The sequence below is a fragment of the Oenanthe melanoleuca genome, chromosome 1 (genome assembly GCF_029582105.1).
Source record: "Oenanthe melanoleuca isolate GR-GAL-2019-014 chromosome 1, OMel1.0, whole genome shotgun sequence".
NCBI classification, from domain to species: Eukaryota; Metazoa; Chordata; class Aves; order Passeriformes; family Muscicapidae; genus Oenanthe; species Oenanthe melanoleuca.
The window spans coordinates 103,381,413-103,407,437 of record NC_079333.1 but is presented as its reverse complement, the minus strand read 5'-3'; the positions used below and the strand labels follow the sequence as shown (position 1 = coordinate 103,407,437).

At 35.9% G+C, this 26,025-nt stretch overlaps 1 protein-coding gene across 1 annotated transcript in view; it reads left to right on the top strand.

The window, feature by feature from the left end:
• Positions 1–26,025, top strand: part of CFAP47 (cilia and flagella associated protein 47) — a 256,706-nt gene that overhangs the window by 35,598 nt on the left and 195,083 nt on the right. The window contains 11 exon segments of the mRNA XM_056491982.1: positions 262–362; positions 1,448–1,590; positions 2,207–2,217; positions 6,250–6,445; positions 7,806–8,015; positions 17,162–17,262; positions 19,334–19,467; positions 20,190–20,437; positions 21,224–21,430; positions 24,259–24,352; positions 24,877–25,017. Coding sequence (XP_056347957.1) covers positions 262–362; positions 1,448–1,590; positions 2,207–2,217; positions 6,250–6,445; positions 7,806–8,015; positions 17,162–17,262; positions 19,334–19,467; positions 20,190–20,437; positions 21,224–21,430; positions 24,259–24,352; positions 24,877–25,017 — 1,586 coding nt within the window.

The following is a 26,025-nucleotide window of genomic DNA, read 5'->3' as shown; positions in this document are numbered from 1 at the left end:
AAGGAAGATCATCTGTTGTGAAGGAAGGAGTGGTGCTATGAGTCTGGTAGACATAAAATTTAAATAATCTTAATGTGACTAAAGAATCATAATAAGAAAGAGTTAAATTACAATAATCATATGTATAGTATGGGAGCAACAAAAAGGGGAGAAACGTTTTTGCTAAATGTGTACAGAAAAAATTATTTTATGAAGGTACTTTGAGAAAATATTTGTCAAATTATGCTGTATAAACATTTAACTTGGTTTTTTTTTCAATAGTGGTTGGATCGGTATTGAAGTTATCCTCCCTGGAATTTAAATTTGAACAATATTTGAGTGACATGTGTTCCAATACTGCTGATGAGAATATGAATTCTCAGGTAATGACATTGTCATTTTGTTCAGTTTTTGATTTCTTGTTTGTCTTTAATCACTATAAATTTATCCAAAAATTTTGAAATAAGGCTTGTACTAACTCTGACAATATGAAAATGTGAGCACTATGAGAAATTGACTATGAATTGTATAAAAAATGGATATAAATAGAATAATTCTGAAGGCTTACTGCATCTGCTTGTACCAGTAAATAAGACAGTGATGGTGCTAGGATGCAACTGATTTGTGCCATGATGGGACATACAGTGGAACTGCTGTCCCAGTGCCTTGTATGGTACTGACTGTGCTGACACTCTTCCAAAAAATTCCTTGTCATGACTAATGGCTTAATAGGGGAAAAAAGCCTCTAAATACAGTATTTGCAACATGGGTAATTTGAATGAATGCAAAACATACCTTAACATAATTTATTGTTTGTAATTCCTTGGCTTTGGTTAGAAATTAGAAAAAATTCTTTTTGGCAATGATGGAAACACTTGAAATGCTGTTTCAAGTGCATTCAGGAAACAATAATAATACAAAGTCAAGGCATTTTCTTAGCTAGGCATGTTTCAAAAGGTGAGAGAGAACTCTGAGATAAAGGAATTTAATTTTATTTTTTTTATTTCCACTGTCATCTTATTGAATTGAAAGAATGGGTTTGGAAAATCTATTCTGAACTTCCATTTTCAACATCTCCATCTGTAAGTGTAGATGTGAGTCATGTGTTTAGTGCTTGCTGTTCTTCATTTTTATGAGGAGTAGGTCCTCAATTCTGTTTGCTAAGCACTCCCACTGTGATGCTTTGATCTATATACCTCACTTAAATGAGGTTTTTCCATTCTGGAAAGAAAGTATTCTCTTTGTGAAGGTGGTGAGTGACTGGAAAGCATCTGGTCTGTGCAGATAGGCATACTCACCTTTGCACCCCACAAATACAATAAGCTGAGTTCTTCACTTTCTAGTGCTATCTTGCTTTTCCTCTGGTGTGTTTGCACAAAGAATGCTTGGGAGAGAGAGATGTGAAAAGTATCACGGTGTTTGCTGCTTTCCCTCTTTCAACAAACTCCTTTTCTGAAAATATTTACAGACCCTTGTCCTAAAGTCTCTCTCAAATGTGAATGTGATATGGAAATTGGACTTTGGTGGAGACAAAAATATGGAAGATAATATTTTCAGATTTAGTCTGAAGTGTGGATGTCTTCAAAAAGAGGAAGAAGTTAGTATTACTGTGTCGTTCTGCCCCCGTAAGTAATTTTATGGATTCTTCTATAGATTGGCCATTTGCCTAGATATGTTTAAATGGTGTTTTATGATGAATCAATACTAGTACTAATTTTGATCAGCTAAAGGATTTTTTTGGTTCTGAGAATAGGACAACTGCAGACCTAACAAAAAGCATGGAATCACTGTTTTTGAAATTGCATTATTTGAAAAGTCTACTTTGCATATAGAAAGCATCGGGTTTCTCACACATAAAAGGAATCAAGGACTGGGGTAGGTGTATCATTTTCAATGCTGCTACTTCAGGTGCATTTGACTGACTTAGGTAGTAAAGCTTTCCAAGGGTACTTGAAATGCTTTTGAACTTATCCAAATTACGGATATTTAAAGAAAAGAATAGAAATTTCCTGACTCAAGAAGGTAAAATCACTTGTCTGTGGTATTTTTTGGAGTGGACTGGTCAGGCAACCAGTCCCTAAGAAAAATATGTAAAATTTGGGAGAATGAAGAAAGACGGAATCAACCACGTAACTCCAGAAAAGGAACAGAAGAATAGGAAAATTAAGATTCTAATTTTTTTTCCAGCCAAGTGTTTAGACTAGACAGTGATACACAAGATTCATAGATTCATAGGGTGTAACACTGTATTTGAGCTGATAAATCCCACCAGGAAATGCAGCTGATGACCACAGAGCCCCCCATCCTGTTGACAGTTTTGTTGCAGTATTTTGGGGCTGCAGCACTGTCAAGGGCAAGAAAAATTGTTGTGTCAGTTGGATCTCAAGCTGAGTCAGCAAGTGAGCATGCCTGTCCTAAAGAAATATGTTGGTGTTAGTCTTTATCATAGCACTGAAATATCTAACATCAATTAAGCACTGGAAAAAATTTAATATAAATAAAAATAAATAAATAAAAAAAGAAAAATAAAGAGATATATACATTAAATATTGTTCTGTAAATATTGTGAATATGCAAGAGAAATGTTTGCTTGGAGTTGCTTACATGTTGCAAACTGTGAAGCAGAGAACAGCATAAAAGTAAAGCAAATATTTTGAATTACTGGATAAATTGCACACGTAAATCCATACATAAATATGCATATACATAAATATGACTGATAAATTACTGTAATTTGAATTTATCTGTATTTTTGCTGTGTTCTCATATATTTTGTTTACAGAAAGTCATAAATAACTGTAAAGATCAATTACCCTTAATTCAATGTTCTAAGTATTTTCCCATGATTTATAGCCTACTTGTGCTCTACCTTCAGTACATATCATTACTCTCTCTTGTAAGAGAGCATTAGATACATAAAAACCCACACAGGAGACCTAGTTAATGAACAAGGGGTGCTAATCACTTTCATAGGCTTGTGCTGTAAAGTTGTAGTATGTGGGGGGTGAATGAACCTTTAAATGAACTTTGAGTGTGCATTAGGGTAATTTATTTAAATGTGCTGCAGCAGTTATTATGATAGAGTACAAAATGCCATAATAGCCTGCAATGTTTAATTAAATGAAAGAGCTTATGTTGGTGGTAAAATCGTGCTACCTCTTAAAAAAGTATTCTAAAAATAGAGATTTTCAAGAATTGAAGACATACTCATATGACCCTCTTCTGCTGTTCTATAGTATGATTTAATAATGATAATAGTATAATAGTATAATTAACAGTTTAAAACTTTTTCACTGTATCTAATTGTGATATGGATAAAATTACCTATGGCAAAGGAAGTTACAAGGAATTTGTGCTCTTGGGTTCCCTTACTGGGAGTTCAGAGATGCTGGAAGATGTGGTGATTGTGTAATGGGCACAAATTACAACTTTGATAGTGGTTTTTTTTTTAATTTTTTTTTTTTTTTTTTTTTCTGCAGCAGCAAGATATTAACTAGCTGTGACATTTAAAAAATTCTGTGAAAAAATTATTAGTTCACTTTTGATTTTTTTTTTTTTCCTGTAGAACACTTGTAAGTTCTAGCTATCTGTGGCTTTTCTGCTTTGAAGTCTGTATTTCACTGGATACCAATTGCTCAGTGGTACCTATTAATGTTGAAGGGATATAGATGCAGTAACAGCAGAATTATCATATGGTCCAGGGCAACTAAACTAAATATGTACTTTTGGGAGACAAATGTAAGAACTGCATATCCATAAAATACACACTAAAGAGGGTGAGAAGAGTAGAGGGTGTTTTTCCTTTCTTCTCATAAACTCTGAAAATGTATTATAGAGTTATATTTCTGGAGAAGAGAAAATATTTCCCGTATAATTCTACAGATATTTTTAGCCCTTGGAAGATTTAGATTGACGAAATTTTAAGTACCATCAAATATCCCTGTGAAAAATCTTCACATCTACTGGACTAGAAAGTAATGGTGGTATATCACAATGGTAACAGCAGCCCAGGGTTTGACAGTGGTCATGAAAGGTGTGAGAAGTAGAGTAAATTCATGACTTCAGCTGTTTTTTCAGGACATAATTCTCATTAATTTCTAAGTAGTTGTTTTAACATTAAATACCCTAAAAACACTGGTCCTAGGCATTCCAAACAAACAAACAAATCTTAATAAATGACAGAATTTTTTTTTTTTTTTTTGACTTTGTGTCTGTTTAAAAAGATTGTGGTATTGCATTGTCCTGGTGTTTCTGACATAAGCAGTAATTTATTGATTTACATACTATGCTGAATTCTGGTGTTGGTAAATGTGTGGATCCACACACAGAATGATCAGTGATTCAGGATAGGCACTGTCTGTTCTGCTCTTTGGGTGAGCCAGGGATCCTATGGTATGGAATGTATAGATGGAAAGTTTATATGAGAAAAGCTTAACATTAATACTTTTGAGACTATGGTTATTACGAATATTTAAAAATATGAGTTAGTGAAAATTGCACATTCTTTGGTACTGACACATGCTCCTGTGCTTTTTTTCCTTCATTGTGTTCCATCCCTATGGTATTTAATGATTATGCCCTTTATTGATTTATGTCCTCTATGAAGAGAGGACACCAGAAATACAGTTTAGTTACAGGACAGGTTTGTACATGGGAGAAGTTGATATAGAACCTTTCTTACATCCTTTCTTACAAAGTTGTAAGAACCTGTTTGGCTCTTCATTCATCTCCATGACTTTTTCTGGTGCTTTCTCACCTTTCTTTTGTGAAAGGGCAAAGTGCCAGAGTAAAATGTATTCCTGTTGTATCAAAACCTAAAGGCAGAATCTTTTTAGCCTTCTCAGCAGTATTGTCTCCTAAAGCTGATTTACATTTAACACTGGATTAGTCACATGTTGCAAACAGTGCAGCAGATTGCTATTAGAGCTGGTTTTAGTTTGCCCTTTTGCCCTTTTCACGTTTGCTAGTTTGAAATGAAGGGATACCCAGGTCACATTCTGGTGACATAACAGCTTCTGTGAAGCTCTGCTGTTGTCACCTCCATTAGGAAATTAGCTCTTACAGGAAGGGAAAAAGACAAAGTACTTTGAAGACATTTTCTTGTTTTTATATGTAAACAGTGACATCTCTTTCTCAGGCTGTGAAAGTAATGATCTGAGATAATCTCAGAAGACCCTGTCATGTATTTTGTTCTGTAACATGTATGTGTTCATGCAGACACAAAAAACACCATGGAATCAAAGGAAAAGGTGTTTTTTCTCAAAAGTTGAAAGATTAGACTTTTTGGGTTGTTTTACAACACATCATTGTGGATTTATTTCTAAGTTCAGGAGCTGTTCATTAGTTGCCCTCAAAACTGCTGATTTTGCTAGCTCTTCAGCAGATGGGTATGGCTGAAGATTGAGTAAATGGCACTGCATGGTTTGGAATATCATTTTCATAGTGTAACAGCTGTGGAAGGAAGTACTTTGTTTATTTTACTGTATCAGTGAAAAAAAAGTGTTTTTCCATCCTTGAGAGAACTGCCTTGCAGCAAGAAGCAAGGTGGCCTGAGAAGGTGCAGAACACAAGGAAATCTTTGTCTTTGCTGTTGTCGTGTCCAGCTGCACTGTTGGGAGCACCTGGAGAAGGATATTTGGTCATCCCTTCCCTTTTTTTTGTGGACTTGGCAATGATAGGGTTGCAATAGGGCTTGATGATCTTAAATATTTTTTCCAAGCTGAGTGATTCTCTGAAATGGGAGAAGCTCTGAGTAGAACCTCCTGCTGGCTTGGGGGAGGCTACTTGGCCACACTGTAGGTTTTGGAGCCATCTTTGAAGTGTTGTAATTGCACTCAAAAGGCACCAACTTTTCCTTGTCTTGGCAGTCAGTTACTCCTTTATAAAATAAGCATTCACTGTGTCAATTAGTGTAATTCAAAGTATGACTGCCATTCTTAAAATTCTGCTCTTGTATTGATGTTATATATAATGGAATATTAATGCAATAAACTCATTTATTGCAGTTAGAACTCAGAAAAAATTCTGGCAAGTTAAAAAACTGTGAATTTCTGATTTGCTACAAGCAAATGTTCTGAGATTTTTTAATAGATACTCTTTTGATACAATATTTATGTTATGTTAAATTACATTTTGAGAGAGAAAGCAGTAGTAAATTAAAAAAAAAAACCAAAAAACAAAACAAAGGAAAATTCCAACCCCAAACCTCTTACTATAACTCTTTTACATTCCTGCATTTATGGTAACATATACATTTTTAAACCTTTTCAGCAGCTTGTCCTGGGACATATACATCTGAAATATCCTTGTATGCAAATAATAATCCATTACCACACGTGCTAACATTGTCTGGCACACTGAAGTCACCAAAAATAAATTTTCATCCCCCCTTTTTAATGCTGATGCCAGTTCCTCTGGATGTGGAAACTGAAGCAGTTGTCACCATCATTCCACAGGATTTTATAAGGTAAAAATCTCAAAGTAAGTTTATTACAGAAATCCTGAATAATTCTGTGTTTCTTTCACTTCTGAAAAAGGGAATTGATATTTGTTTGTGAAGGTTAGTATTACTTTTCTGCTCAGCATAAGAATCTGTATACTTAAGAGAAAATTAATGTAATTAATATTGTTAAATATTCAACAAGCCCATGTTTTGCTCTCAAGCATTCCTGCTTCATGAAGCGTCTGTTTCCAGATGTCTTCACTCTGTGAATTTATATCAGAAATATTCAATTACTATGGATAGCAGAAAAATCAAAAGCAGAGACTTACCAGCATTTTTTGTTGCATTTAGCCAGGTACTAAGGTTTTAAATCTTATTTATATTTTTCACATTGTGATAGAATATAATCTTTGTTATTTTATTTTTTGTACTCCACTGGTTTGAGGTTTAGCTACTTGAACAGTTGGTGGGGTTGCAGTTTCTGGTGGTTTTTTCCCCCCTTCTTTCTATATGAGGTTTTATTGAAAAGGACAGCAGAAATGCTTTAATCTTAGCACTTGTCACAATAAAAAATCTATATATTTTTTATTTGTTTATGGATCACTCACTTTATCCTGTTACTTGAATTTAAAAGAGAGACTTTTTGTAATATTCGTATAATGTATTATAACCTAACATTGCAACTATTCAAATTTTTAAGGTTCTACTTTTCTGTTTGTAATTAGTAAAGAACAGTAATATGTCTTTGCTATCCTTATGTAGGTATCATTTTAATACTGGAATTGGAGCAAAGATTTTCTTTTGTAGTAAATTAATTAAATTGCCTTCAGATTATTGTTGTCTTACCTTGTCTGAGTTGTGCTGATTTATCAAGTGATTTATCTGTTGTCAGTAGCTTGGTGGTTGGAACTGAAGGGATTCCACATGGGCCTGGACTGACTGGTCTTCTTATTTCAGAACTGAAACCTATGACTGCATAAATACATACTGGAGCATCTTCAGCATCTTCACAAATTTCCCTTTAATATTTCTATTTCATAACTTGCTTAAACTTATTTATGCAATAGTGCAGTTTGATGAATATTAATGAAAGTTTTAAGTTACAGAAAACTCTTTATGCCTTTTGTAGCGCAGTTAGTAGAAATTTCATTTGGATGTTCAGATATTGTGGGTCAGCATAAAATATTCAGATATGTACAAAGAAAACAAACTAGCATCTAAATGATGGAAGAATTGTATAAAATTAGTTACATTTGATTTGCACTTTAGAACTAAAGTTATTATTCTGTATTCAGCTGTGAAAGAGTTTTGTGAATGTGTGAATCTATCAATTTGTTACTGCAATCCTGTGACCACAAACACCTACTATTTATGTTTAACACAGGCAGTCACGAATTAGCGTTAAACTTCCTGAGCTTGAACTTCCAGATGGTACCAGGACTTGCCCTTTTTCTGTGCACTTCCCAGAGGGACAAGATATTGTTCTTTCATCAGATGGCACAGCTAATGAACTGACTTGTCGTATCTGCTTCAGATCATCTAAGCCAATGTCATTTTTAAGGGAAATGCTCTTCATTGATCAAGAAGAAAACAGGTAAAGTGTGCAATTCAAATTCACATGGGGAAAGGTTCCAGACTGACCAAGTTGGTATAAGAAACAGAACTCACAAGGGTTGGGTAAAGAAACACAAGAATCCTCTGAAAAACATAAAAATGGAAGAAAGACATTTATTTTTTTTTTTCAATGGAATTACAATTCAAAACTAAAAAATTCAGCTCAGATCTCTACGGTAAAATTCATTGAAGTGTCCGTCTTAAGGTCTTGTTTCAAGATCTCGTTCATATCTATGGTAACTCATCTCTTGTTCAGCTCTGCCAGGGATGAGATGAGAGGGTGTATGCAAGAGGAAGAAAGATAGGCACTCTTGTGATTGAAGTCATTCCTGTATTTACTGTTTTCACTAAAGCAATTCTTTTGAGGGAAAAATAATTCAACCCTGCAGCTTAGAACAGGCTTTTTTCTAAACATAAAGGTGAATTTTATATTATTTTGATGCAAGGGCTATGGATGTTTTAAGTTATTGCTGCACTCTGGGTTAATATTTTATATTTTTCTGTAGAGATTGTCAGCCAAGAATCTATTTCATATTAATTTTATTTAATTCTAGGATTTAATTATTGTGTGGGGTGTGATTCATAAATCTGTGTTAAAGCTTGCTGTAATTACAAGAAAAAGATAATTCAAGCTTATGATCTAGTCTGAAATGTAGCTTCTGAGCAGGCACAATATTTAGTTTTAATGACTTTTTATATGGTGCAGTAGTAGCTTCTCAAACCTTGTTGTAGAGAATTGAAAATTTCTCCTATGTAATAATTTTTTTTCTATATTTGCCATTAAAAGGAAATAAAGAATATGATCCTCAATTTAAGGCGAACTGAATGTATTTAAAAAAAAAAGATAGGAAATAAAAGTCATCTAAGTTAACAGCCATTCCTGCTTGGGAGGGTGAAAAAAATTAATGCTCCGGAATGTCAAATCATCTTAGAATTGTTGCTAGGTTTTAAAATGTAGAATTAAGTATTTGTTAAACTTGTAACAGCAGTTTGTTAATGTATATGGGATTTCCTGACAGGCAGTTGAGTTGTGGGTGGGCTTTAGGAGCAGATGATAGAAAACCTGAGCAAAACTGGATGAAATAACACAGTATCAGAAATTAAAGAGTTATGTGTGTGTCATTGGTCAGTGTGGTATTATTATTCAAATTGGCTTTCAGATGAAATTTTTTTATCATATCCAGAAGTAATTCTTTCCTTCATTTAGAAAAGTCTGAGTGAGCACCCAATTCTGTAATCCTGACCATTTCTTCTAATAATGTCCATGATAACTTATCCAGACTTGAATACATTTTTCCAAGTCTGGATAATACTGTTAATATTACTATGTGCTTTGATATTGCACTCTGTAATAATATGTAGCTGCAATTTCTTGTTCTCTGCATATCTTCCCCTCATTCCTGCCAGCCCCCATGGGAGCCCTGTGCTATGTGTTCAAACTTCAAACCTGATTCAACTAATTATCTGAGCATTTGGGCAATTTGTTTCAAAATGTGTATCTAATGAATTTGAACTGCTTTGTTAATTTGAGTCTTTTAGAAAGACAAGATTTCAGGGTCTTCTCGATCTTTAATAATAAAACAATGAAACCTATAACCTTTTATAACTTCTATAAAAGCTAACTGGTCTTGAAAAAGTTCCTGGACTGTTTAATAGGCCATGAAATCTCACAGTAGCAGTTGCTGAAGATGTATTAATTTGTCAGGTGTTCTCTCTTTATATTTCCATTTTCAAAGTGATAATATGTACTTTAAAATGATTTGAACTAAACTTCTGAACTTCAGCTCCTATTCTGTGTTCTGGAATACTCTTATTAAAATAAGCAAGTCAAAATTTTCAGAGATTGGAAAAATATTGTATTCTACAGCTACTTAGAAAAAAAGCCTTAACTTCTAAGCAAAACTAATTCTAGGCATATTTCAAAGCAGGAGTATTGAGGAGAAAAACGCTCCATAGGGATTTACTGTGGCTGGATGTCAGGCACCTACCAAAACCTCTCTGTCACTCCCCTCTGCAGCTGGAAAGGGGAGAGAAAATATAATGAAAGGTTCGTGAGTTGAGATAAGAATATGAGATCTCTCACCAAATATCTTCATGGGCAGAACAGACTCAAATTAGAGATATTAATTAAATTTATTACTAAAAAATTGAAGATAATGAGAACTAAAATAGAACTCTAACAACACCTTCCCTTCACCCCTCCCTCCTTCCTAGCTCTACCTCTTTCCCAGCAGTGGAAGGAGACAAGGAGTGGGGGCTGTGGTCAATTTATCACACGTTGTTTCTGCTTCTGCTCAGGGAGAGGAGTCCTCCTGCTCCACCATGGGCTCCCTTCCATGGGAGACAGTTCTCCATGAACTTCTCCAGTGTGAATCCATCCCATGGGCAACAGCCCCCCCAGACTGCTGCAGTGTGGGTTCCTCTGCCATGGAGTGCAGTCCTTCAAGGACAGCCTGCTCCAGCCTGGGTCACAAGTCCTGCCAGGAAATGCTCCAGGGTGGGCTCCTCTCTCCACAGGGGCTGCAGGTTCCAGCCAGGACCCTGCTCAGCACAGGCTCCCTTGGGTTCACAGCCTCCTCTCAGCATCCCTGTGCTCCATTTTGGGTCTCCTCCATGGCTGCAGGTGGATCTGTGCATCCCTGTGCCCTCTGTGCCCTGCAGATGGATCTGTGCATCCCTGTGCCCTCTGTGCCCTGCAGATGGATCTGTGCATCCCTGTGCCCTCTGTGCCCTGCAGGTGGATCTCTGCATCCCTGTGCCCTCCATGGCTGCAGGTGGATCTGTGCATCCCTGTGCCCTCTGTGCCCTGCAGATGGATCTGTGCATCCCTGTGCCCTCCATGGCTGCAGGTGGATCTCTGCATCCCTGTGCCCTCTGTGCCCTGCAGGTGGATCTGTGCATCCCTGTGCCCTCTGTGCTCTGCAGGTGGATCTGTGCATCCCTGTGCCCTCTGTGCTCTGTAGGTGGATCTGTGCATCCCTGTGCCCTCTGTGCTCTGCAGGTGGATCTGTGCATCCCTGTGCCCTCCATGGGCTGCAGATGGATCTGTGCATCCCTGTGCCCTCTGTGCCCTGCAGGTGGATCTGTGCATCCCTGAGCCCTCTGTGCCCTGCAGGTGGATCTGTGCATCCCTGTGCCCTCTGTGCCCTGCAGGTGGATCTGTGCATCCCTGAGCCCTCCATGGGCTGCAGATGGATCTGTGCATCCCTGTGCCCTCTGTGCCCTGCAGGTGGATCTGTGCATCCCTGTGCCCTCCATGGGCTGCAGGGGCACAGCTGCTTCACCATGGCCTGCACTAAGGGTTGCAGAGGAATCTCAGCTCTGGTGCCTTGACCATCCCCTGCTCCTCCTTCTGTACTGACCTTGGTGTCTGCAGAGCTACTCTCACTTATTCTCACTCTCCTCTTCTCTGGCTGCAATTACATCTGTGCCATAACTTTTTAAAAATTCTTAAGTATATTATCACAGAGCTTTTGCCACCATTTCTAGTCAGGCCAACCTTGGTCAATGGCACATCTGCCTTGGGGCTGGCTTGCATTGGCTCTGATGGAGGTGGAGGAAGCTTCTAGTAGCTTCTCAAAGCTATGCCTGTAGTTCCCCCACTGCCAAAACCTGGCTGTGCACACCCAATGCACTTAGGCTCTGTGGTATTCTTGCTTTTCTAAATTCAGGTCTAAAATGTCATTAGGATTGATTCACATAGGCCGTGCTTAGTTCTAAATAATAATGACTTTTTTTCTTTAAAACAGAGTGAATGCTGGCTAGAGAATGGATAATGTTGGACTTGGCTGCTTTACAGAAAACATTTGAAAGACCACAAGCAATTATGTTTTATAATAAAACAATATTAAATGTAACTGTAAAAGAAAATTGAAGAGATATATGATTGTCATTTATGCAATAATTTACTGAGTGCACAGATTCCACTAAATGGAACATACGAAAGTGCATTAATGTTCTTTTAATGGCTGTTTAAATGAGTATTTGCAGGTAATTTCTAATATTACTCTAAATCTTTATGGCTTCTTTTTGCTCCTTTGACCCCAGAGAAGAAATTACTTCTTTACACAAGACTGATAGAAACTCAGAAGTAAAAGTTAACATAAAATTTAGAGTATCTTGAGCAAGTATTTAATAAATGGGAGAAATATTTAGCTATGACACATATTTTGCAAAAACATCCCCTCTAATTCTGAAAATAAGTAGTAAACAAACAATCAAAGAAAATGGTGTTCTGGGCAGCAAAATATACTAAAATCCCCACGTAGTGGAGATGAGTTGGTGTGTCATTGATAGCACAAGTGTGCTGAGGTCTTTTCCTCCCATCTGCAGTTTTCTCTTCCCTCTCCCACTGGGAAGCTATGGAAACTCAGGAAATTTCTGAGATTATTCACAGTATTCATGGCTGGAACTTCAGGAAGAGAGAATGTCAGGGAATTTATCCTCTAATAACAATATGATAGAACTGAGACACAGTCACTAACCCAATTATGGATTGGTTCCAGTTGTTTTGATAGTCCATCAGATCTCAGTGTCTCACAGGGGAAAACGTTCCCTTTGCTCTTGGGAGATGTGCCCAAACCATCCAGCTCTTTAATAGGCACTGCTGGCAAATGTCAAATCCATGTATTCTGCTGGCATGCCTGGGAGAGCAGGAGCTGTCAATTTCTTTCAATATCATTCACATTACATGAGAAAGCAGGGAGCTAGGAAACATTGGAGTTCTTGATATTTGCATGCTGCTTTGCAGAATTCATCTGGCCTAAGAATATGTTGACATTTTACCTCAGTTAGGAGTGCTTTTGAAAACAAGGATGGTCCAAACCCATTAATCACTCTGTTCTTTTCTGTGCTTGTGGCTTTCTGCCATTGTGATGGTCCCTGACAGCTGAAGCATCTCTTATTCAGGAATTAGGTGCTAACGTCGCTGCTGCTACTAGAAAAAAATGTGGCTGCTTTCCCAGCTATAAGTCTTACATATAGCATGAAATTATGTGTCAGCCACTATTCATTGTTGTATTAAGCTGGTTGCTGGGGAAGCCTGAGCTCCTGCTACAAAGGATGAAAACCCTTCAGGGTTGGGGAACTGCTTATTTGTGAATTGTAATGGCAGAGCTGGCATGGGTCATCTTTTCTTCTTTCTTCCAGTTCCATCATCTCTGCATCTGTTCAAGGATTTCTGAGGGGAGGGAGGAGGGCAGGTCTTTATCAATGTTTACATTACAACTTCCCTGCATCTAATTTGTTTGTTTATTCTTAAAGATCTGTAAAATGCCACAGTCTTGGGTAAAGTTTTCTTTGGTCAGTAATCAATTCTGCAAGCAATTTGTTTTGTTTCCTAAACTAGCAGTGTGAGATTCTCTTGAATATTTTTTTTCACTTTACACAAGTGATGTTGTGACAGGAATTTGTCAGTTAGAGGCTAATGGATTTGGATTTTTCTCATTAGAAATTAGGGATACTCTGCATCTCTTAATGAATGCTATTGAAGGAGTGTTATTTAACTATGCCTATGTTTTTAGAACATTTGGGTTACACTGATATAAAACAAATCACTTGTTGTACATAGGATATACCTGAAATGCCATAGAGCAGATTAAAATGGATAAATATATTTTAATTTGGGTTTTTTTTGTCTTTCCACAAACATTAAAACAAATAAATTATTGGGAAAAAAAAAAACCAAAACCAAAAAGAATCCCAGAGTTACTTTAAGAGAAATGGAAGAACTTCTTGTATAAACTTTGTGTTAGGGTGTTGAATGGTATTTTTTTTGTCATCACAGTTGGAGGTTTCCCTCTGGTGATCAAATGTTGGTAAACACAATATATTTAATAGCCATTCTCCTGTTCTGTGTTCTTTGGAAATATGCATTATATTTGGAAATATGCACTGGAGTAGCAGTGGCAATGATGGTTCATGTAGATAACAGATTTTTACTTGCTTTAGTAAGCATTACAAAACCAAACACACTGAATAATTTAACGTATTTAGTGACTTCACATTTGCTAGCAATGCAAGTACCTTTTATTCCAACAGAGTAATACAGACTTTTCTATTGTTTAATTAAACTCTACTGTAATACAAAAAAATATGTTGTACAAGACTTGTAGTTTTGAAACAACATTTCATTAATGATGATGTGAGTAAAGGTCAGTGGTGCAAGATGCTTTTTCACGTACAGAATGCACGTGTCTTTGTTATTTCTCTTCTGTATTTGTATGTTAATGTGCATGCTTTTCTGTCTGGTGCTCTCTGGCTCAGTTCCTCAAAGGCATAGGATAAATATTAAGCTCCTAGCACCTTTGCTTTTCTGCCATGTGTCCTTGTGAATAGAGTGGCATTATTTGAATCTCAGATGAAATCTTTAGGTACAGACTTATTCTTGAATTTTATTTCAAATAGGACTTCTGGGAAAATGCTGTAATAAAGTACTTAGTGATGATAAGTGCACAGGTGGCTGATAAGTGAGTTGATGTTTGCTATCACAGAATTGATAGGTTGCAAAGACTTTCAGACATCATCTTGTCCCCTCTTCAAAGGATCAACTCTATTGCCCAGTTGATTTTTTTTTAATGTCTTCGAGGATGAGACTCCATAACCTTCTCTGGACAGACTTTTCCAGTATTTAGCCATTCTCATGGTTTTGGTTTGTTTTTTTTCTCTTATGATGAGACAGAATTTCCTGTATTTCAGTGTATACTCTCTGCATTTTGTGGTCTCACTGAGCATCACTGAGAAGAATCTCCTTCTTCCTTACTCTCTCCCATCAGATATTTGTACATGTAGACAAGATCTCCCTGAGCCTTCTTTTCTCATAGCTGAACTCTCACACCTCTGTCTCTCCCCACTCAGCAACTTCTTCACTCCCTTCTACATCCTTCAGTCCTGACCTCCACCATCTCGTGCACTGCACGAGTCATGGAAGTTAAATCCTTTTGATCAATATCAGCTGCAGAATCCGTTGTTGACTTGCAGGATCCATCCCCTCCTCCTCAGTGTGTGCATTGTGTTTGCTGTTGGCTGGGTGCATTCATGTCTCTTTCTGTGTTACCACAGCAGCCAGGGAGGTGCATCCACAGAACAGGGAGGAGCTTCACTTGGGGCAGCACCACGAGCTCTGAGGGGTTTATTTGTACACTGATGTTCTGGTTTGGGGCTGTTCTTTATATTCTGCATTACACAGTTACTTCCTTTGCTCTGGGTAGTTTCACTCATGGAATTTGTGTAAGTGGTTCAGATGTACTGCAGTTGCTCTCAAGCAAATTTTTTTGTGTTAGATTACTGGGCAAATCAGAGCATGAATGAGGATTTCCCCAAATGCCAAACTGGCATTTAGGATGGAAATGGCTGGGTGACTCGCCTCAGACTGAGAAATCAAGAAGATGCCTGATAATACAGACAGCTGAGTTACTTTCATGTAACTGGAGAGCTGTCTTTCCTTAACCTCTGTACAGCTTTCTTCCCCTCCTGCCCCTCACTCAGTTGTCTGAAGCTCACTTGTGTGCCTGCAGAGTACTGAGAGTTATCATTTATCACAGTGAAGTCATGAGCTGGAAGTTGCAAACCTTTCTGTGTTGTAGTTATTGACCCTGTGTGTCTTTAAATGGCTTGGTAAAGGTGGAACAGGCAAGCCCTGACACTCGTTTTGAGCATGTACAAATGTACACTTTGTGCACACAGGTAGGTGTGGATGTACCTCTCACAGCCATCTGTCCTGATGATGCCCTGCTGCTGAGATTTTTTTCTGAATAAAAGCAGAAAGAATGATGTTTGCTACAAAGAAATATTATCCTGCACGATGCAAGGGGCCAGAACCCTTGCCTTGCCCCCAGCCAAGTTCCAGCAGGATGAACATTTCCTAAGAGCAAACCAAAGCATTGCAGGGCTGAATTATTTACTTAAATGACTGTTAGCTATCAAATTGGAATCCCAGTGGGAATATTTACCTGTAAGAAAGTTGGCTATGGATTTTGTTGGAATCCATGAACGTTTTGTTTGGAGAGCTAAGTATGAACGAGGAAATAAAACAGATTTCTGGTACTTCAAAAACATTTGTTTTCTTTGATTATGTTATTCCACAAAAAATATGTCATATTATAAATAAATTAATCTGAGAGATCCTGTGATATCTTTCAATATTAATCTAAATTTGCAATAATAGAAATTTCTCTTAGGTTGTTTCAAGGAAATAGAAAATATACTCATTTATTCTGAGCAAGGTATATTTTTAATATGCACAATTCTCAAATATTAAAGCATGATGGATATTAGCATGCTCTTTGAATTATTAAAATACATTTTTCTTTTTACTTTTGACAGTTTAGTCAAAACAATTAATTTAAATTAATCTTACTTAATAAGTAAATGAGGACTACAAACCCAGCTTTTAATAACATAGCACTAAGCTCATTTAAATTACCTGTCAGTTGCAATGAGCTAAGAACATAAATACAGATGGCTCCCAGGGTTGCATTGATGGTCCTAATTTGCTTGTTGACTACACTCTGAGAGACTGAGGTGAAGTACAAAAAGAGGGTTAAAAGGAGGATTGTTGCACATCAATAAAGTTGCTGCAGGCAGAACAGACACTAGTGAACATCAGAGCATGGACATCAATTTGTTATATTCCAGCAACAGTAGTCAATACCTTATTGTTTTTAAATTGAATCTATTTATTTTTAAATATTTATTTTGACATTTCTGTAAAGTCTTATAGAATACATGCTACATCAAAATAGAAGTTGCTTTTCAAGAAAACTTCCCTTGTCTAAAGTTACAGGATATATTATTTAGCAAGTTAGCAGGCATCTTTAGGAGACTTATTAATATAAGTTGTAATTTTAGTAGGTTTTTTTTTTCCTTTTAGAAATATGGAGTTAATTTATTTAAATATCTGCTGATTTTTTCAGACTGATGATACACCCATGCTCACTAAGTGGAAACACTGTACTAAACTTCAGCATTTTGAAAGGTGCAGTCCTATCTGTGTAATCTGTTCAAGCATTAGAGAAGAATGAAGGAGTTATGATGCCTGCACTCTGTTTTTTGTTCTTGTACTGAAAAAATATTTTGATTACCATTGGAAAATAGAAAATAGTAACTTCTGTATTTTCTTTTCCACAGGTTCTCATTTCTGGTTGCTGGAACAACAGACAATTGCCTTCTTACATTATACCCATACTTGGCATTGCACTGCTTTGATCAAAAAATTGTCTGGAGAAGCAGTAAGCAGTCAACACTCTACCTCTGAGATTATGTCTATTAGTATTAGCAATGTTTTCAGAGTGATAAAAGGGGTGTGATCCTCAAGATTAAATTTTCCCTCATTTATTGCAGGGGGTTTCTGCAATTAAACTTTTAAAACCATTATTGGTTCAGTTTTCTTGTTGAAAATAAGGACAAGTTATATAAAGGATTAGGTAATATTTATTGAAAAATACTGAAAAAAAGCAAAATCTTACAGAATATTTCGTGAAGTGTTTTAATTATGAATAGGAAAAACAGACAAAACATTAGAGAATAAGTTAATTTGAATTGTATCAATAGACAGTGTTCATGTGTTTTGAAGAAAGCAAAAGAGAAATCACATGATGTTATTTTAAAATGTGATCATTATTTGCCTGTTGGGAGTAGCTTTCAGGGTTTTTTAACTCTTGTCCTTGAAGGTAGAAGGGTGCAGCTATTTTTTAAGACCTAATAAAAACCTGTAGTCAGAGAGCAGAAATATTTTTATCTGCTTTATGTCTCCCTGCTTGCCTCCCTCTGCCTCAATCTCTGCCTGTGTCCCCTCTCCTGAACCCATTCTGCTGCTTCAGTGATCTGTAATCTGTGTGTGTGGCTGTGTTTATGGGAAGAGATTGGAATCATTGTATAATTCAGGTTGGAAGGGATCCATGGGGGCCATCTAGTCCAACCTGCTTAAAGCAAGTTCAATGTGGGGTAAACAATTTTTTTTTTTATAGCTGTATATGTGATCTGATGTATTTTGATGAAATAGAGAAGTTTTTCAGGTAAGGAAGTAAGTCCTTAGATCTGAGACAGATTTAGCATCAAAGACTGAATTCTAAGACTGCATTAACTTAAAGTAAATGTGTCACTCAGAGTATTTAAAAGAAAAGAGAATTGATACTTGGGAAATTGAGAAGGGGATTAGCAAGAAGACAGGTAATGTTTTAGTTTTTTTCACCCAAATGGAAGAAGATAGGCATAGGTACCACATCATTCAGGGATCATAGCATAATTAAATGAAGATAGGAAGGGGAAAAAACTATTATTTCTTATTAATGTGTAATTTTCTGTTTATTTTCTTTATTTTTTGTGGTCAATAGACCATTTTGTAAGCTTATGTTTTAAAGATAATTTGTAGATTTGCATTGAGGATTAAGCCAAAAATGGAGTGATGGTTTTATAATAGATGATCTCCCATTAATAATGGGATATTTCTCTCCTGCATTGATTGCATAATGTTTTTTTTCCCACATCAGTTTGTGTCAGTTTTGAAGCAAGTCATTACTGCTAAATTCTTTGAGTCTTTCTTATGTGATTTTGTACAGTCTGTGTTGGTGTGGAATGCTGTTTAATGTGACCAAATCATATCTATAGAACACAGTGTCTTTGAAAGTTATCCTGGAAGGCTTTGCCTTCACTATGGCACCATGCTCTTGTTTTGCTTTCTTCCTTTTACCTTCCTGGTAAAAATAAAAGTACCAGGAATGAAAAGTTAAAAGATAATCATAGAGAGTTCTTCCTTCTCTTAGTGGTGTGTTTACTTCTCTGGAAACTACATTTGGTGCCTCTTTTCTTTTGGACTAACAACAGAGGGTACTCTAATCCTATCTTAGGCCAACATGAGAATGTCAGAACATCTGTTATTTCAGAACTGATGGATTGATAAAGTTTACTTCTGAGTTTGGTTTGTAAAATATGTATTGTTGTGTCTGAAAGAGCTTGATAATGATGTCCTGGGACTCATTACACAGCTTCAAACAAGAAGTCCTTAAGAATATTTTGTTCATGACACAGAATTATTGAACTGGCATTGTTCTGATAGATGCTTTTCAGCTGGTAGGAAGATGCATCCTGTAAAATATACAGTTAATGAGGAAAAAAAAAAAAAAAAAGCATGAAATTTTTTCTAGACCCCAGTCTAATGACCAAAGTGAGATTTTTATGAGAACTGAAATAAGAATTGTTACTTGATTAATTGAAGCATGAAGTAGATGTTAATTTATAATTTTTTAGAGCACAGATAGTAAAATATGTTTTCTCATCTGCAACTTGAATCTTTTTTTACAGACAATATAGACTTCAGCACTGGAGAAGTTGTTCTACAGCCATGTTTTACACCACAATCATCTTCACGTAGTTATTCCTCAAGTTCTTTAGGTGCAACTAGTGGTTCAACCTATGAAGGTTCTCTATCAGGTATAGTACAGCACATAAAATCAGTGATCTTGAGTCTGTTTTCTCCACATTGTATTTTTTGTCTTCTTAAATCCCAGTAAGATTTTTTTTTTATTCAAGAAGATATCAATTAATTTTTTTGCATCATCTAATGAAACTCAGCAGTGGTATTAAAATAAACATCAAGGGGTATTTAGGTGACTTTAATAGTCACCTAAGTTATTTGTGCTATAAGGAAAATTTTTGTTTGTTATCTTACTTATCTTTTTGTGCAATTATATTGTTGTTGATGTTAACAACTAATAGTTGTTAAGATATATAAGTTATGAACAGATTAGAATTTAGGATTTTCTCCCCTGACAGAGGGGAGGAAAGGCTTATAGTTGTACCTGTATAATAACTGTTAAAGTGAACTTGCAGTGACTGACAGGCAAAGCTGTGTCTGTTGGAACTGTGTGTGAGACTGATCCTTTGAAGATTCTGGCTGTAGTTTTGTAAGCCATGCCTGAATTTATTTTTTCTGGTTGAGTAATTCTTTTTCCTGAAAGTGAAATTAGATTTCACTTTGTTCTATTCCTAAGACATATATATGTTACTTAAATATTTTTTTCCTAAAATAAGTTGATAATTTTTTTCTGGCAGTTTTTTGTTCTTTGAAAACAATTGCGTGTTAAATATTTTTGTACTAGACAAAAATGGGGAAATAAAAAATCTTTCTGGGTGTTTTTTTTGTGTGTGTCATTCAGAGAGTACCACTGATGAAAGTGAGAGTGATGAATATGAAAGTGAAGAGAATGAAGAAACAAGTGAAGAGAGTGAAACGGACAGTGAAAGTGATGGGAACGGAAATAAACGTGAAGTATCATTTTTTCCTGATGAAGATAAGGAGGAGTACACCTTCTTTCAAAAGACTCTAGATGCTGTGAAGAGTTGGTTCACACTCTTTGGCTGGCCTAGGGGACAAAATCCCATTTCAATACCTCATTCATTGAGACGGTAATTCATGCCTGCTTAGAGCTTACTGCAGTCTGTCTCATGACAGGCTAACAGATCTGCTCAGGTGGTTTGGATATGATCTAAGGAATATAAACACACTCTAATGCACAGTTTTCTATCAAAATTGTAACTTCTATATGATGCTTATATGAAAATGTCATCAGGTGTTAGTTTTTACTTTCTAGAATATATTTTCAACTATTATACTGCCTATCATAATGTTGTGTAAGTTAAGCATGCAGTTCAAACTATGTGTCACCTTCTTAACTGAAATAGATTCTCCTCTGAGAGTGAAAGCAGTTCTAGCCTTTGTCCCTTCTTTGGTGGCATAAGTATGTGCTTTAACAATATGTCTTTTCCCCCCACATAATCTAATGATCAAGAAACAGATGAGAAAGAATACTTTATGATCAAGAGTCTTGCAAGCACCTTGGAATTATATATAGTTGTGGTGGCCTCACTTACTTGATCTTATCTAACTAGGTACTAAATAGCGAAGAAGCCACTCTCCTGGGAAATAATTACATAGACATTTATAAACATGATAAAAATCCAAGTTATGTTTGACAGAAAGCTTTTATTTATGAAGGAATAAATATTCTATGCAGTTCAAAATTCTTATTTTATTCTGAGCGTTCTGTAAAGATGAAAAGGCACTGTACTTTTTAACCTTCCTTGCTGCTGTTTTTAATTCATGGTTTGTTCAATTAGCCTTATGGTACATGTAATTGTAGCTAATTTTGTGCATTTAGAAGAATAATATCAAAGGCTTTTTCTCTCTCCTAGCAATACATGTATAGTCCAGCAAACCGTTGCACAAGAAAGGAATTTTAAACGGAAGGTTGACAAAGATAAGTGTTTCTATGAGATGTTTCGGCATCTGAATGGGCAACCAATCCCAGGCATTTCAGCCAGCCAGTCATTGTCCCCTCATCCAGTAGAAAGAATGCTCCAACTCCACTGGCAGCATTCTGAATTGCTGTCCTTCCTTAAGTAAGTACGATGAGATATCCATGCATGTACCTTTTCTTTCCAGTTTTTGAAATTAGGATCATTCAAGCCTAGTTCTAACTGGATTAAATACAGTGGGTTTAGGGTTTCTTTTATACTTTTTGTGAGATAAGATGTACATATTATAACATTTAATTTATTTTTACCAAGGTTATCTGCAGTTTACACTAATCAAAGTGTCCTTTGGTAGGGTTATATCTAACACAGAAATTCCACAGGAACTCTGCTTCCTTAATTGCAAAAGATAACTCATAACTTTTCTTCTTAGACAGACTTAGTAGATAGTCAGATGAAGTTTTTTATTCATCATCTCACCATTCCACTGATGCTCTTGGTGGAACCTGATGACTCTTATGTGCAGTCTTCCCCTTGAGATTTTCCAGGAATCTAGGAATCTTGAAACTAGCATAAATTATGTTTGTTGAATACTTTAAAATTATGAGTTTTGGGGTAAGTGGATCCCAACCCTTTTTTCTAAAAGTAACAGCAATTGGAAAGAACTACTTAAGTGTTTCAAATGTGTTTCTTGGGAATTTTTTTCAATCTCTTTAACAGCTAAATTTTAATAAAATTCATCAGTTTTACTGAACTTTGGCTGGTAAATCATGGATGTATTCAGAGCAGAATTGAAGCAGCAGCCAGTTGGTCAAGGCTAAGCCCAGTATTTCTGTATACAAATGCATCAATGACTGATGATTGCTCAGGTCAAATGATCAGATGTGAAGTAGTAATCCATACCAATCCTAGAAAAACACCTCAGGGTTTCATAGAAAAGCATTTTGAGCTTGACTAGCTAGATGCTTATATGTATTTTGATGGTCTTGGAAGTCTTTTCCAACCTGAACTCTTCTGTAGTTAATTTGGTGCTCATTTTGTGCTTCATGTTACCACATCCTGTTAGTTTTCTGCCTCTCCTAGTTCGTGTGAATTCTGTAAGATTTCTTTGTGGCTCCTCATTTATGGATCTACTTTTCCTACTTATGCATTTTAGGATCATCTAGAATATTTGCATTTCCTCACAGATGATTATAGATCATAGTACAAAAATGTCTGATTATCTGCACTTCTAGCATGACTGTGTGTAATGATGGGCAAACATCTAAACCCAGCTGAGATACGAGTAATTTATCTGTCATCTGCTATCCCTGCATGTTCACTGTGATTTGTGCGAAGTCAGCAGACAGTTCTTGGCTTTCTTACACCAGCCACTACTTTCTGGTCACTACTTTATGGTTCAAATAAAGCACAATTTGTATCTCAGATTTTCCACTTGTCAAAGCAGGTGAATGGTGCTTAGTGTTTCAAGCAACATTGCAAGTATCAGTTTTATTGTACTCCAGTCAAAGGTTTCCTTGGTGCACAGCAGTAAAGGAAAAACTTGGGTATTTTACAGTACAACCAGGTTGTAGTAAGCCCTATGTCCTAACTTGAATGAAGAGGAATTTTTGTTAGAAAGTGTTCCTCAAATAATTGAGTAGCAAAATGCAGCCCGGGATGAGAACATTCAGTTATACAGAGCTTTGCTATGATGACATGTAACCTTGTTACCTGCTTTTCTTGAAATGAAAAATTATAGATTGCACCTATTCCAGTGTATTTACTGAGTAAAAACATCAAAAGACAGATAGGATAACTGAAAAGATTATTACTGTATAGCTTTCTTATTTTTTCATTTGGGAGGAGCTGAAGTTTAAAAGGGATTTAATGGAACACAGTTTATGGACTAAAGGAAAATGGGGATTTCAGACATGGTGAGTTTTAGAACCAGACTGCTAAATTGGTGCTATTTTTGTATCCCTGGTTAGAATACTTCTGTTTTAAAAAATGTGCTAGATAATTGTATAAAACATAAAATTTTAATAATTTGGAAAGATAAAGAATAATTTTCCAAGTAAAACATGGAAACTGAAATTGTAGTCTTACTAGAAAAATATAATTCTGTGAGAAGAATAATAACTTGTCATGATCTTAATTGCAAACTGACTTTTAATGTACAAATTAAATTTATTTTGAAGTGTATGGTACTGAACAATATGATAATTTCATTTGAATGAAAGACTGGTTATGTAAGAAGAAATGCTAGTTTAATCTGTATTCCCATTCACCATTTTAAAAACTCTGAGAACAATTTAAATCTAGATATGAAGGTCAGGAAGCTTTTCCACTTCCCTGAGCAAAATAAGCTTCCAAATTCTACATTGTATTCCTTTCTTTCCAGCACATTTTTTTAAACTGTGTCATTTGAGATAGTCTTTCTTCATTTAGAAATTAACTTTTTTGGTGTTCAGTTTAATGAAGTTGCCTTTTGTTACAGCAATTACTTTTCTTGTTGCATTTATAAGTAACTTGAGAAGAGATGGCAGGTCCATTGAGAATTTTGAAATACCTTTGCTTATCCCCATTAGACTTCCAGTATCATTTAGAAATATGAAACCACAGACAGATAAAAGCATCATCAAGTTTTAATTCTGCTGAAGTTATGCAACAGTGGTCATTTGGCTTTCACATGTAAATGGATATTATTTGTTTTGATGTTTTGTGTTATAATAAATCCTTCGAGGAGGAGCAATGCTCATAAAGAAGCCAATCTGTCCAGAGTTGTATGTACTTTTAATATGTAGTTGTAGCCATAGGAATTGAACATGAGCTCCTATCCACGAAGCTCATCTATGCAATTAATGGAGCTGGGTCACTAGTCCAGAGGCTATTGAGATAGAGCAGATTACAGAAAGGTTGAACAGCTTGAAAAAACTGGATTTATCTTAAAAATAATTATATTTCCTTTAACTTTTCCTGCTTTGTGATTTCAGAAGCCAAGGAGCATGTCTTTCTCATGTTATGCCAGAATTTCTGCTTACACCTGAAGATTATGAGATATGGACTGAAGTGAATACTGGATTAAGGGTAGGGAGGTTTGGTGTTTTTTTCTCTTTTTGACAAAGCCCACATGCTTAGTTTTAGTCCTTTGAATACTAGTGGACTATGAGTGTTCTTACTATGGTGACTGTTTTAGATTGCATAAATCTAAGCATATGTGTGAGACTAAGTAGGAATTTAAGCTGACTGCAACATTTACAGTGGTCTCTCTCTTTTTTTTCCAATTCCTTCTGATACTGATGATACCTGATATTAATGTCCAACAGATGTGTTTTAAAGTAGAGATCAGATTATCATAAAGATTATAACATTTGTGAGAAAAACATTTTGTTTGTTTTCCTTATTTCCTGATTGATGCTGTCAGTTCTTTATTATGGCACTTATTCCTGAGATAGCAGAAAACTGTGAATGGTTTTAATGTTGGTCACTATTCCTCTACACTAGATGTTATCACCCATTTATGCCATTGATTCATTATTGTCCTCTTGTGAATTTCCTATCCAAACTGATGAAATGAATATTGAAAAAAATTCTTATCCTTTTTGCTGCAGTATTTCACACCTGAAGTGAAGAGAGGAAGCATGAGAAGCTCAGGCAAATTAAGTAGCAGGCGTATTTTTGTTCTGGAGAACAGAGCGTTTGAGACAATGAGCAAACGAGCTTGGACAGATGTGCTGCTGCAGATGTACAAGGTAAATTGCAGATATATTTGCTTCCAGATTCTGAGGAACTGATGGCCAAAATCTCTATTTTGACAAAGATCTGTGGTATATAGGAGGTTTATTTTTTTCCAAATACATCTTTAAATACTTGTAAGTATTTTATTTCTCTCTAACAGAGAAGGAAAAAGAGAGATCAAGGATATTTTAAGTTTCATTAAAACTTTATGATTGTGTTAATATGTTCCAACTAGGAAATGTTATATTTTAACAGTCTTCATTTTGTGGAATTAAATGTTATATAAACATTAGTGCAAGTAAAGAAAACTCTGTCATGCTTTTGTGTTACCCTGCTTAGAAGCCCTTTTTGCTGGACATAATTGCCTGGACGTATAACTGTAGCATTTATTGCCTCACATTTGAATGGATTTTTTAAACAGCTAAGCATTTTTTAATAATACCTACTTCTTTTAAAATATGAACAACTTGGTCAGTATAAATTTCTCAAATTTTGTTCAATTTTATTTTTACTAATAGTAGAAAAAAACTTGAGTGTAATTTTTTCCACAGTAAAATTTACATGCTTATCAATGATCAGTAACATTTATGTGCATAAAAGAAAAATTATTTATTTCTATTCCAAGGGATGGAAAATATACTAAAAATATAGCTAATGTTTGGGTTTCCCAGTACAAGTCTTACATGGATGTACTGGCGTGTGACTTCAATGAAGGACCCCACAGAGAATTTAAGAGACTGAAGCATCTGTCATTCAGGGAGGGACTGAAAGAGCTGAGACTGTTCAGCCAGAAGAGAAGGCTCAAGCAGGGGATGTAACTAAAATGTGTTTCAGTACCCGAGGGGAAGTTGGTTATAAAGAGAACAATGCCAGACTCCTCAGTAGAGCCTCATGACATGGTAAGAGGCACCAGGCATGAACTGAGATGCAGGAAGTGCCTTTAAACTTAAAAAACCTTTTTTCCTGCCAGAGTGGTCACACACTAGAATGGATACCCTGGCGGGGTTGTGGAATTACTGTCC